The sequence below is a fragment of the Cololabis saira genome, chromosome 22, assembly GCF_033807715.1.
Source record: "Cololabis saira isolate AMF1-May2022 chromosome 22, fColSai1.1, whole genome shotgun sequence".
NCBI classification, from domain to species: Eukaryota; Metazoa; Chordata; class Actinopteri; order Beloniformes; family Belonidae; genus Cololabis; species Cololabis saira.
In genome coordinates, this window is record NC_084608.1 from 29723631 (window position 1) to 29738173 (window position 14543).

General features: G+C 42.8%; 2 protein-coding genes across 3 annotated transcripts in view; both read right to left on the reverse strand.

Moving 5' to 3' along the window:
• The window catches only part of LOC133422945 (NACHT, LRR and PYD domains-containing protein 14-like), a 471822-nt gene that overhangs the window by 275388 nt on the left and 181891 nt on the right, over positions 1 to 14543 (reverse strand). The window lies entirely within an intron of this gene.
• LOC133422950 (NACHT, LRR and PYD domains-containing protein 14-like) overlaps positions 1 to 14543 on the reverse strand; it is a 28699-nt gene that overhangs the window by 10874 nt on the left and 3282 nt on the right. For both annotated transcript variants that reach the window (XM_061713013.1, XM_061713012.1), the window contains exons 5-7: positions 13740 to 13975; positions 11842 to 13651; positions 11410 to 11586 (exon numbers count right to left, since the gene is read on the reverse strand). In XM_061713013.1, the coding sequence (XP_061568997.1) occupies positions 11410 to 11586; positions 11842 to 13651; positions 13740 to 13975 (2223 nt within the window). The remainder of the gene's footprint in view (positions 1 to 11409; positions 11587 to 11841; positions 13652 to 13739; positions 13976 to 14543) is intronic.

Genomic DNA, 14543 nt, shown 5'->3' on the forward strand with positions numbered 1-14543 from the left:
AAGTCGAAATTATGAGATAGAAAGTCGACCCACCCCCCCAAAAAAAAAAAAAAAAAAAAAAAAAACAACACTGGGTTTGTATGTGTATATTTATGTATGTGTACGCATATGTGTGCGTATATATATGTATATATTACATATAGTAATAATGCACATATATACACTTTTGGTTTCTACCGTCATGGTATCAATCAATAATATGTGTGCAGACAAGGTAAAAAAAAAAAAAAAAATAGAATGCTTCTCGCCCCCCCTGGGCTGGGACCCCTGCTCCGCCCCTGGCGACGACATGTATTTAACACTGACCGAGCGACACGGCGGTCAAACAGCAACAAACAATATAGGAAAGGCCATATATCCAGCATTATGACAATGTTATCAGAAATAATTAATATTATGACAGCTTACCAATGATGGTTTCATCCAGCGATGGGCAGAGAACCACAACAAAAAATATTTCCATCTGGGGTGAGGGGTAGCACATTGAACGATCCAAAATGAAAAAACTTTAATTTTAAAACTTTTTCAAATCCGAACTATTTCCGAACCATCAGCAGGTTCTTCATCGCCGCAAACCTTTTAATCACTTTGCTCTTATCAACGGCGAAGTCCCTCTCGAGTGATAGATAGTCTGGCCTCATCCATGCAGTCTCATCCTTAAAAAGTCTTAAATTCCATTTTTGCTAAAATAAGGCATTTAAATGTCTTAATTTGTGTTAAGAATAATCTGTTATGTGTGTACTCAGTTGATAAAGTGTAATTGATGCAGTGTTTTATTTGTACCACTGTGAGGCGCCAGTGTACAGGCCAAGGGCTCATGCTGCGTCATCACGTGGGTCACGCACAGACAAGGCGCCGTCCTGTTCTGTTCAGTTGTTCTGAGTTCACGACAGAAGAAGGTTGTATTATTACGAGTGTCTGAATAAATATGCCAGAGCGGCTGAAGACAATTTTTGCCTCCGTCAATTTTTGCCTCCGAGTTCAACGCTGGTGAAGCTGCAAAGCTCAACAGGTTATGGGCCCAGCAGCAACTCCGGGAAGAGTTCTTTTTTGATGTTTTATTGCTGATGATCATCATCATCATCATCATCATCATCATCATCATCATCATCATCATCATCATCATCATCATCACCGCAACAGGGGGAGTCTCCCTCAGGCCCAACAGGAAACACCAAATCCTCACCCCCCCAGAGCCCACCCAGCTCTCCAGGGAGTCAGGAGTCCCCACTTCTGGAATTTACTGACAGGATGAACAAGTTGGTGAATATTGGATTACAACTAACACCACGCCAAAATCCTTTGTTTGACCCCACACATCACCCAACCCCTCCCAAACCACCACTCCGGAAACCGCGGTCAACCAAAAGTCACCGCCCCCCCCCCACCTCCTCTGAACTACCATATCTGTGATGTCTGATATGTGCCGGGTCCAGGCTGTGATGTCAATGTTAACATTGTTCTGTCCCGGGAAAAGTCTGGGCCCCATGGAGTTAAATCAGCTTTCTCTATCCCTGTGATGATAGGTAACAAAAAACATATCAAACTGGTGAGAAATGAAAAAAGTTCAGTTAAATCTGCTAATCTGTTGAGTATAGCATGTCATCCTCGAATCTCACAAGTGTCTCCTGTTAAGGATTTACATGTACATTTAGCCCTTTTAAATATCAGGTCTCTGGTTGGGAAATCTTTCTTAATCAATGATTTTATTAACGAGCACAACCTTGATTTTATGTTTTTAACTGAAACTTGGTTAAGTCAGGATAATAGTGCAGCAGTTCTTATTGAGTCAACACCCCAGAATTTTAGTTTCTTTAGTGAAGCAAGAACACATAGGAGAGGAGGCGGATTTGCCTCTCTGTTCAAGGACAGCTTCCAATGTAAGAAAATGTCTTATGGTCAATTTGATTCCTTTGAATATGTTGCCATTCAGTTAAAATCCCCCTGTCGAGCAATCTTAGTGACCATCTACAGACCACCCAAATATGATGCAAGGTTTTTTGATGAGTTTGCCAGACTACTGTCAATTATGTGCATGGATTTTGACTGTGTTGTTTTAGTGGGTGATTTTAACATTCATGTTGATAATCCCAAAGATGGATGTGCTAAAGAACTTTTAAAAATTCTGGATAATTTTGGGCTTTCCCAGCATGTCAAAGATTCAACGCATAACCGAGGACATGTTTTAGATTTAATTATTTCCAAGGGTCTTAATATCTCAGAGGTTGTGGTGAACGATGTTGCTCTCTCTGATCACTACTGTGTTTTGTTTAAAATGACCACTGTTGCCAATCCTATGAAAGGTGAAGCAGAGGTAAATCAGAAAGCGTTATATAAATGATAACACCTGTGCATTATTCACCCAGGGTTTTACACCATCAACAACCCTGTCCTCAGTTGTAGTTGATGACCTTGTTAACAGTTTCAGCTCCAATGTTATGGCTGTTATTGATTCTATCGCCCCAATTAAGACCAAAGTTCTGTCCGGGAGGAAAAAGTCACCCTGGAGAAACGCGACACTGGTTAAAAAACAGAGAAGGAAATGTAGACAAGCAGAACGCAAGTGGCCCTTAGGTCTTCTGGATCTGGTTTGTTGTGTGTCCCAAGAACCAGAACCAAGCAAGGTGAGGCAGCGTTCAGTTATTCTGCTCCTCACCGGTGGAACAAACTTCCTGTAGACCTGAGGTCTGCTCCAACTGTAGATCCTTTAAATCAGGGTTAAAAACATTACTGTTTACTGAAGTGTACTCTTAAATTAAACCTGCTGTACTCTACTCTACTGCCCTTATTTTTATTTTTATTTTTTTAACAGCTTGTGCTTTTTATTATTTTACTTCTTTTCTTATTCTTACCTATTTGTTATTATGTCTTGCCGCTTTTAATGTCAATGTAAAGCACTTTGAATTACCTTGTGTTGAATTGTGCTATATAAATAAATTTGCCTTGCCTTGCCTTGCCTTGATAGAAAGTCGCGACAGACAGCTTGCTAACAGCTAGGAGATAGCATCATGGATCCACGTGGGGCGAGCAGGCAGCCCCGACTCATGTTCGACGTAGATGAAACCAAGTATGAACTGTGGGAGACGAAAGTGTTGGGACATTTGCGCTTATTAGGACTAAAGAATACTGTCCTGGGAGAACCTGTTGGCGCGGCCGCGGTGGCAGCAGACGGTGAAAAAAACGCGGACGCGTACGCCGAGCTGATTCAACTTCTGGATGATAAGAGCCTCTCATTAATTATGAGAGACGCACCCGACGATGAAAGAAAGGCATTGAGAATATTAAGGGACTATTATGCCGGGGAGGGAAAGCCCTGCATCATCAACCTGTATACCATGCTGACATCGCTTCAGAAAACGAGCAGCGAGACGGTCACTGACTACGTCATCAGGGCGGAGGCCGCCATTACAGCGCTGCGGAAAGCGGGTGAGACAATGGGAGATGGTTTACTGATTGCTATGGTTTTAAAGGGACTACCGGAAAGTTTTAAACCATTTGCAATACATATAGCACACAATGAGGATGCCATAACTTTTGCGCAATTCAAAACAAAGCTGCGTAGTTTTGAAGATACTGAAAAGTTAACCACGGCAGAGTCCAGTGACAACGTGATGCAGTCGGCGGCGGGAGCGGGAAAAAGGCCCGCCAGGCCAAGTGCGCCATACAGGAACAATGAAGATGCAGATATTGTATGCTTTAAGTGTGGCATAAAAGGCCACAGAGCAAAAGCATGCAGACGAAAGACATGGTGCAGTCATTGTAAAAGTGAGACCCACAATGACACCACTTGCAGACGTAAGGATAAACATGATGGGGCGAGGAAAGTCGCAGATGAGTGCAGAAAAGGATCTGGAGCAGCAGTGGATTACGCCTTCAGGATCAAGGATGCAGACATCGGGGTTCGGCAGCAGCCAGCGCGCCACATCAGGGAGAAGGGCCTGTTGGTTGACACCGGTGCTACTTCCCACATTGTTACTGACATAGCCAAGTTTAAGAGCTTTGACAAAACATTCAAGTCGGAGACACACTGCGTGGAGCTGGCAGACGGTACCCGGTGCAGAGGCGTTGCACAAAGCAAGGGGAATGCAGAGGTGTTCCTGATCGACAGTACGGGTGAGCAACGGAAAGCAACGTTGAGAGATGCGTTGTTTATACCTACATACCCCCAAGACATCTTTTCGGTGAAGTCAGCCACCACATGTGGAGCAGTGGTCACCTTCAAACAAGGACAAGACGTGTTGACACACAAAGACGGTACCAGATTTAACATTCATGTGCATGACAAGTTGTACTATCTGCACACTATGGTTGAGGATGGTGATAAGTGTAACACCTGTCACGACATGCAGACATGGCATGAAATTTTAGGCCACTGCAACTATGAGGATGTATTAAGATTGCAAAATGTGGTTGATGGCATGCAGATTAAGGGTAAAACAGATAAGCTAAATCAAGAGTGTGAGGTATGTATCCAGGGGAAGTTTGTACAAACCCGAAATAGAGATCCTGATACAAGAGCAGAGGCTCCTTTACAGATGGTGCACACAGACCTAGCAGGTCCAGTAGCTAATGAGTCTATCGATGGATACAAATATGTGCAGTCTTTCACAGACGATTATACAAACGCAGTGTTTGTGTATTTTCTTAAGAAAAAGAGCGATACGGTACAGGCAACAGAAAAGTTCCTAGCAGACACTGCCCCTTTTGGAAAGGTAAAGTGTATCAGGTCTGACAACGGCACAGAGTTTACCTGCAGGGATTTCCAGACCCTGTTGAGGAAAAATGGCATCAAACACGAGACATCAGCCCCGTACTCACCTCACCAAAACGGTACTGCAGAGAGAGGCTGGCGTACTCTATTTGAGATGGGCAGATGTATGCTAATTGAAAGCCAGCTACCCAAATGCCTACTGAACTATGCTGTCCAAACAGCAGCCATAGTACGCAACAGATGCTTTAATAAGCGAACCGGGAAGAGACCTTACCAGATGCTGACGGATAAAAAGCCTAATTTGTCCAAAATGCAGAAGTTTGGGTCTGTATGTTACACATACAAACAGGACAAGGGAAAACTAGATTCCAGATGTGACCAGGGACTTTTTGTCGGTTACGATAAAAACAGCACATTTGGTCTATCATCCTGACACCGAGAAGGTACAGAAACACAGACTTGTTAAATTCGTGAACAAGGTAAATGTGGAAAAGCAAACACAGACAGCTGAGACTGAACCAGACGATTATGGCAGAGTGAGACAGCCTAGGACTGACAGAGTCACACCAGAGGTTTATGAGAGACATGGAAATGCTCAAGAGCAAAGTGTGGGAAACGAAAATCCACAAGATGGTACATCCGATGAAAGTAACCAAGAGTCGAGTGTCTCAAGTGATGAATCAGTCAGTGGGAGGTACCCTACTAGGGAGAGGAAGAGACCTAGTTATTTAAGGGATTTTGTAACTGACATTGATAGTGATGAGATTCATACTACTGTTGATTACTGTTACAGAGCGGTGTGTGGCATCCCACATACATTTAAAGAGGCTATGGAGTCAGCTAACTCAAAACAGTGGGTTAAAGCAATGGATGAAGAAATCCAGTCATTAAAAGAAAATGACACATTTACCCTGACTACGCTGCCAGAGGGCAAGCAAACAGTGAGGGGGGGTAAGTGGGTTTATTCTGTAAAGAGTGACATTGAAGGTAAAGACAAGTACAAAGCAAGATTTGTAGCAAAAGGTTACAGCCAGAAGATGGGAATTGATTATGGCGAAACTTTTTCCCCAACAGCAAACCTGACAAGCGTGAGGGTATTACTGCAGAAGGCAGCACAGGAGAATCTGTTACTCCACCAGATGGATGTTAAAACGGCTTACTTACACGCTCCCATCGATTATGAAATCTACACCGATCAACCAGAGGGTTATGAAGAAGGGGAAGGTCTGGTGTGTAAGCTGAAGAAATCCTTGTACGGTTTAAAATAATCTGGTCGTAACTGGAACAGGATTTTGCATGATTGTTTAACGGAAGATGGTTTCACACAAAACCCAGCAGATCACTGTGTCTATGCTAAAGAGACAACACATGGGAAAGTGATTTTGCTAATATGGGTTGATGACTCGGTAATTGCAGCTAGCAATAAAAAAGTCATGAAAGATGTAAAAGAGATTCTTTCAGCAAAATTTAAGATGAAAGATTTAGGCATATTGAAGCATTTTCTTGGTATCGATTTCACTCAGTCTGATGGATGTGTGAAGATGTCACAGGAAACATATGCCAACAGGGAATTGGAGAAGTTTAATATGCAAAACTGCAAACCCAGAGAAACTCCCTGTGATCAGAAACTAAACTACACAGAAGATGCTGTTAAGATGTGTGATGTTAAAATGTACAGAGAGGCTGTAGGCAGCCTTATATACTTAACAACATGCACACGTCCAGACTTAAGCTTTGTGGTGAGCAAGCTATCACAATATTTTTGTGAACCAACAGAAGAGCAATGGGTGACTGTGAAGCATGTATTAAGGTACCTCAGAGGCACTACAAACAAGGAGTTGTGTTTTAGGAGAAACAACAGTGATCAGTTAGGTCTAGTAGCCTATAGTGATGCTGACTGGGCTGGGGACACCGCTGACAGACGCAGCACCTCAGGTTACTGTGTAAGTCTAAATAAGAGCAGCTCTTTAGTTTCATGGAAAACAAAGAAACAGCCTATAGTAGCGCTCTCAACCTGTGAAGCAGAATATATGGCTCTGGCCTCTACTATGCAAGAGTGTATATATCTAGAGCAACTGTTGAGAAGTATTGATGATTACAAATACACACAAACAGTAGTGTATGAGGACAACCAGGGAACAATCGCCTTAGCCAAAAACCCTGTAAGCAGACAGAGGTGCAAACATGTGGACATTAAGTACCATTTTGGTCCATTATAAACGAGGGGAAAGTAACTCTGGTATATTGCACTACTGAAGATATGGCCGCAGACATCATGACCAAACCTGTCACTAAGTTCAAACTGAAAAAGTTTGCAGGTATTATGTTTGGTGTTTGAATAAGTGGAAGAGGTCCATATCTGTATTTGTGTTTTTGTTTTTATTGTGTGAAAATTGTTTTGTTTAGATTTCAGCAACCTGAGTACAAGTGGGGGAGTTAAGAATCATCTTTTATATGTGTACTAAGTTGATAAAGAGTAATTGATGCAGTGTTTTATTTGTACCACTGTGAGACGCCAGTGTACAGGCCAAGGGCTCATGCTGCGTCATCACGTGGGTCACGCACAGACAAGGCGCGATCCTGTTCTGCGCAGTTGGTCTGAGTTCACGACAGAAGAAGGTTGTATTACTACGAGTGTCTTAATAAATATGCCAGAGCGGCTGAAGACAATTTTTGCCTCCGTCAATTTTTCCCTCCGAGTTCAACGCTGTTGAAGCTGCAAAGCTCAACAATTTGTCTTAAATCTCAATCCAAGGGTCTTCATTTTACTCATTAAAGAGTTTATTTCATCGTTTTGAGGAGAATCTCCTGCGGATATCCTAAATCTGTGTTGCCAGGTTGGGCAGATTTCAGCCCAATTGGGCTGAAAAATATATATTTGGGCTGCTTTTCCTGGTTTTTACTAAATATTTAGGAGAAATTATTAACAAAAAAAGTTTCCATTATGGCAGAGAAAAGTAGAAACTTACACAATAAACTCACTGATAATATATTTGCTTTAATCTACTCAATTTTATTGTAGTTTTTGTTTGGAGCCTGAACTTTTTTTTAGGTTATTTAGTAATGTGAAGATGAAATGTATTACGCATTTAATAATTTATGGTCTTAACAGAGAATGTAAGATTTGGGCTGGTTTTTCATTAATTCAGTGGGTTTTACGTTGCATTTGGGCTGGAACCTGTTAGATCTGGCAACATTAACCTCAGCACTGGATTTCTTAATGACTCATCTTTTTGGTCACAATAAACTTGCTCTCATCAATGGCGAAGTCCCTCTCGATTGAGAGCAAGGTGAGGTTTGATTGTCTGGCCTCATCCATGCAGCCCGGATATAATTTTTAATCAACTTCAGCTGCTGAAACTCAGCATGACAAGACTCTGATGCGACAACTGGCTAAAAGTAAAGCCTGAATTATGGTTCCGCGTTAAATCGACGCATTACTACGGCGTAGCCTACGGCATAGGGTACGCGGCGACGCGCACCCTACGCTGTAGGCTCTGCGTCTGTATAACGCAGAACCATAAATCAGCCTTAAACAGACAACATGCGCGTACGAACCCGTGCATGACAGGCAGACACACACGGGGAGAAGGGACTATTTCTTTTATTTTTATTTTTTAAACAACTTTATCCTTATGAACGCAAGTGTTATACAGTCCAATTTTCCTTATTTTATTCAGCACACTTTTTTTTTTCTCTTCGGCGTGGGCCCGGGGCAGCCGCCCCCCCTGCTGACGTATGAGCGGCGCAAAGTCAGTGGTAAACCAGAGACGACATGAAGTGCGAGAGAGAGCAGGAGCATGCAGCGTTTAACTCCTGGAATTACAGACATTATTTTGAGTTTGACTCGGTCAAAAGTGATAAAAACATTCTCGTACGCTGTAAAGTCTGTGTGGGAGCTCGTTGCGAGACCCCCGGATTCCTCCTCCCCCACTAGGGCTGCAGCGCCGGCTGCCTCATCAGACTCCAGCGGGCGAACTGCCGGTGGCCCCTCTGCTGCTAAACAGGTGAAACTAGATGTAAGACCAAGGGATTTAGTGCTGCTGAATTGAAAAAGCTTGTCGCAGGTTATATTGTAGTTCAAGTCAGAAAGCTGACGCAATGTGCATAAATTTAAGACTGAAAATAATAAAAACAAGTTTAAAAATAGACCGTTTCATTTACTTATTGTCATTTAATTTTATATGGTGGAATATGCACAAAGAATAGAATTAAACTGAAAGTTCTATTGTTTTATATTGTTCCAGTAAAGTGTATTCAGGTTGTGAATCATGTTTTTGAAAAGTAACTAAGTAAAGTAACTAGTAATGTAACTAATTACTTTTGAAAATAAGTAATCAGTAAAGTAACAGGATTACTTTTTTGGTTCAGTAATCAGTAACTAATTACTTTTTCCAAGTAACTTGACCAACACTGCTGGTGATGCAGTGAAGTTCAGAATATGAGGAAACGAGACGTCAACAATAAGTTCACGACCACATGAAAAATTCAATTCAAATCTTAAAGAAATAAAAAATCTTTAAAAAAAAAATTAAAAAAAAATAATAATTAAATAAAATAAAAAATAAAAAATTATATATATATATATATATATATATATATATATATATATATATATATATATATATATATATATATATATATATTATTATATACATATATATATATATTTTTTTAATTAATCTACATTCCAACCTCGCTACGCTCCCCCTGCAATAGCGACCAGTTTGGGAACCACTGCGTTAGTATATAATACGCGTAACAATAAAGCAGAACGAGGAGCCGTTTTTCATCCACCAATTTAAGTTCTTATCTTAAGTTTCTCAAAATACAAACAAGAAAAAGAGTGTAATGATGCACTAACGCTGCCCATAAACATTCACAAACCTTTATGATCATAATAAAACCACAACTCTTCACGAAACGCAACACAAAGCAAAGAACAACAATCCCCATAATGCAATGCAACTGAAATAGCAAGAAATGCCTCCAAATAAATTATTTTTTCCAGGCCTCAACTTTTGTCAGGACTGTCTCCAGCTCAGGGCTGATGTTTTTTTTCTTTATTTGCTTTACTTGTTTTTGCAAGTTCCTTGTTAGGATGAGCGGTTTTTAATCGATAATTATTCTCTTTATCATATTCAGATATATCTACTTGAGGGAGGAGACGGGGCGGAGTTTTGTGCTCCTGCATGTGCACTCAAATCCACGTTGATTGTGATGTTCAAAGAAACCTGCGTGAATTTGGGCGTACGCACAATTTTGAACATCTGAATTTTTTTTTGTGTACGCAAGAATTCCACGCACGGATTCAGGTTGAAATCCATGCACTCTTTGTACATGAGGCCCCTGGTCCACAAAATCACTGTCTATGGGGGAGACAATGCTACTTCTCCTCAGGGGACTGTGGTTGAGCAGACTGAGAGCTACAGGTTCCTGGGCCTTCAGATCAGTGAGAGCCTCAGTTGGGCAAAACACACTGCAGCTATGGTGAAAAAAGCCCCCACCCCCACACACACACACACACACACACACGTGCAATGCAATACTTATGGCGCTTTTATACTAGTACCTACTCAGCATGACTCGTCTCACCTCCACTCGCCTAGTTTGTTTTTAGACACCCAGATGAGAAATAAGCGAGTTAGAGCGAAGCTGCTGTGACGTATTTGATTGTGTGATCTAAACGGAGAAGACACCAGCACTAAAGATGTAGAACCTGGAGGAGATGATAAATGTGCTGCTGGGTCTGTGACTTGTGTTCAATATCAAGTTAGAAAATGAGAGTGAAAGAAGCTTTAAGCGGTGACGCTTTTTTTTTTGTCTCGGCGTTGCTGAAAAGTCAGTTGGGAGCAGCAGCAGCTATGAAGAGACAGAGCTCCTGGTGGATCTGGTCGTTCCTTATCACTGGTCTACATCCCTTTGTAATTCTCTCCTCAGCCACCAGGTTTATGAACATCTGCACCTCAGAGTTGGATCACCAAACAGACTTTTACGCTGCCATTTCCTGTTGAATAAAATGAAGAAGCCGCGAGTCGCTCTTTCGCTGATCTCTGCCTCCTGACTCAAACATCTGATGGCCCCCTGACCAATCGGTGGCCTGTAGTGTGAAGACAATAGATGCTGCTGACTCAGCCGCTTAGAACCTCGGCAGAATAGATACAGAAAAAGTATCAACTCGATACGCCTCCACCCGCCTCGGCCCATAGTGGAGAAGCGCAAAACCGGGGTGTGGCAAGTCGAGTCGCGCTGAGTATGTAGTAGTAGAAAAGCAGAAGTAAAATGTGCAATAAATCTTTCATCTACCTGGTAAATGTACTGTATTTAACAGTGAATGCAAGTCAGGGTCCTCAGCTATAAAACGACATTGTACACCGGTGTATATGTTTTTGTATTATGTACATTATTGTTATTGCACTATATGTTGATTGTTTTTTGTATAGTTATTTATCCTTTTCTTAATTATGTGTATATCTGACTCGCCTGACTTTGGGAGAACGCAAAGAATTCCAATGTACCGGTGACCTATTGTGTACCTATTCTGTTCTATTCTATTCGATTAGAGACAGAACTTTTCTAAAATAAAGACGTTTCTTCATATCAGATGTTAAATATTTTATGAAAATGCTTTGGATTAAAGTACGTAGTTTTGGAGGATGATAACTGGATAAATGTGGAAACATCTCCAGTGGACTGACCTCAGAGTCTCCAGTCTACAGTTTGGACTCTCCAGTCCACCAGACAGAATCTTCACTCCTGAACCCGGCAGGTTCCGGTTCTGACTCAGGTCCAGTTCTGTCAGATGGGAGGGGTCGGACTTCAGAGCGGACGCAACAACTTCATAGTGAGTCTCTGAGAGTCCACAACCAACAAATCTGTGATGAGAGAAAACATGATGTCAGTTATAATAAAGTCTGATTTAAAGCCAGACTGACCCCTCCCCTTCCCGTTACATAGATTAATCTTGAAGCAGCAAACACTTCAAACGTGAACCTCTGGTTGAGGTGACTTGAGGTGACCCAGAATAAAACAAACACATCTGACTTCAAAAGTTTTCATTTTCAAGATCAAAAGAAGATTTGAAGAACTAAACTGCTAACTGATGGTGTTATTGATCCATCTGGACTCACCGAGCCTTTCTGCAGTTCCTCACAGCTGGAATCAGTCTCAGTCGACCCCTCCATGTTGTTGTCTTGTACTTGTTCAGGTCCAACTCATCCAGAACCTCCTCCGACATCTGCAGCATGTAAGCCAGAGCTGAACACTGGATCTCAGAGAGTTCCTGCTCTGATCTGTTCTCTGACTTCAGGAACTCTTGGATCTGCTGATGAACTGAGAGGTCGTTCATCTCCATCAGACACTGGAAGATGTTGATGCTTCTGTCAGGAGAGATATCATCAGTGTTCATCTCCTTCAGGTTGTTGATGACTCTCTGGATGGTTTCTGGATCGTTCTCCGTCTGGTTCAGCAGACCTCCTAACAGTCTCTGGTTGGACTCCACAGAAAGACCATGAAGGAAGCGGACAAACAGGTCCAGGTGGCCATTTTTACTCTCCAGGGATTTCAGCATGACTCTATACAGGAAGTCATCCAGAGATGAGCATCTGTTTCCTCCAAGGAATGAGTGTTCTCCCAGGAAGTTCTCCAGCACATCTGTGTTTCTGGTGGACCAACAGTGGAGCACGTAGACTGCAGCCAGGAACTCCTGGATGCTCAGATGAACAAAGCAGTAGACGGGTTTCTGGAAGACCTCACACTCTCTCCTGAAGATCTGGGTACAAACTCCTGAGTACACCGAGGCCTCTGGGACATCAAGACCACACTGCTCCAGGTCTTCTTGGTAGAACATGATGTTTCCTTTCTCCAGATGTTCAAACGCCAGCCTCCCCAGCTTCAGAAGAAGGTCCCTGTCAGCCTCCGTCAGCTCCTGTGGACTCGTCTCATGTCCCTCCTGGTACTTGTTCTTCTTCCTCTTCGTCTGGACCAGCAGGAAGTGGGAGAACATGTCAGTCAGGGTCTTGGGCAGCTCTCCTCTCTGCTCTGTGGTCAACATGTGGTCCAGAACTGTAGCAGTGATCCAGCAGAAGACCGGGAGTTTACACATGATGTGGAGGGTTCTGGATGTCTTCATGTGGGAGACGATGCTGCTGGACCGCTCTTCATCCCTGAACCTCCTCCTGAAGTATTCCTCCTTCTGGCCGTCGGTGAAGCCTCGTACTTCTGTCACCCTGTCCACGTGTTTGTGAGGGATCTGACTGGCTGCTGCAGGTCTGGAGGTGATCCAGATGAGAGCTGAGGGAAGCAGGTTCCCCTGGATGAGGTTGGTCAGCAGCACGTTGACCGATGAGCTCTGTGTGACGTCAGACACGACCGGACCGTTGTTGAAGTCCAGGGAACGTCTGCTTTCATCCAGGCCGTCAAAGATGAACAACGGTTTCCCGGCAGCCAGCTGCTCTGCTGTGAGCTTCTGTAACGATGGATGGAAAACCTGGATCAGCCTGAGAAGACTGAGCTGCTCATCTCCGATCAGGTGCAGCTCCCTGAACGAGAGCAGAATCACCACGGTGACGTCTTGGTTCTCCGAGCCCTCGGCCCAGTCCAGAGAGAACTTCTGAACCGAGAAGGTTTTCCCAGCGCCAGCGACGCCGTTGGTCAGAACCACTCTGATGGCTCCACGTTGGTCAGGTAAGGCTTTAAAGATGTCCTGGCACCTGATTGGAGCGTCATGGAGGCTCTTCATCCTGGAAGCTGTCTCCAGCTGCCTCACCTCATGTTGGGTATCAACCTCTTCACTCAGTCCCTCTGTGATGAAGAGCTCCGTGTAGATCCTGTTGAGGGGGGTTCTACTTCCTGGTTCATCAGTTCCTTCAGTCACATGTTCACATCTCCTCCTCAGACTGGTCTTGTGTTCATCTAGGACCTCCTGCAGACCAGCATCTGCTGAAAGACAAGAACTCTGAAAGTACAGAACAAAAGTCTTTCCGGTTTTCAGGAATGAGTCCATCAGCAGACAGAAGTTCAGTCTTACCTGGTACAGTTCTGCTCTGACTGGCTGTCTGCAGTCCAGCTCTGGTTCTGGATCTTTTTCCACACTGGGGACAGGAGGACGGTCCTGGTGGAGCAGACTGGTCCCAGTATGAGCTCTTGCAGCGTCTGCAGAACCAGTGTCCACAGCTGCTGGAGACTGGATCCTTCAGGACGTCCTGACACAAAGGACAGCAGGACGGCTGCTCCTCCACACCAACTCCTCTCCTCTTCCTCCCTCTGTGAACACATGTCTTCATCACTAAAGTCATTTCTGACTGTTGTAGAAAAACATCCAGATGAGTCAACAGTGTCCAGAAGCTCAGGTGGTCTCAGAGAGTAAAAGTGCAGCTGCTTTTCTGTTTGAATTCAGCCTCCAGATGGGAATAAAACTGATGCTTCCGGAAGATCAAATTTATTTATTTATTTATTTATTTATTTATTTATTTATTTATTTATTTATTTATTTATTTATTTATTTATTTATTTATTTATTTATTTATTTATTTATTTATTTATTTATTTATTTATTTATTTATTTATTTATGTGTATACATTTTATATTCATAAGTTTATGTGTATGCCAGTAGTGGAAGAAAGAAAAACACCAGAAAAACTAGGAAAACCAGTTTGCCTGGGCAAGATATTAGGATCCAGGATCGGTTTCCCTTTTCTTCTTCCACTTATTCTTCCAACCGTTTTTTTGTCCATTCATTCCTGGACTGTAAGGTGCTTTTGAATTTGTACATTCCTCCCCTTTAATCAATAGACAATAAACTACAGTTTTTCCTTGTCTTGGTTTTTCAAG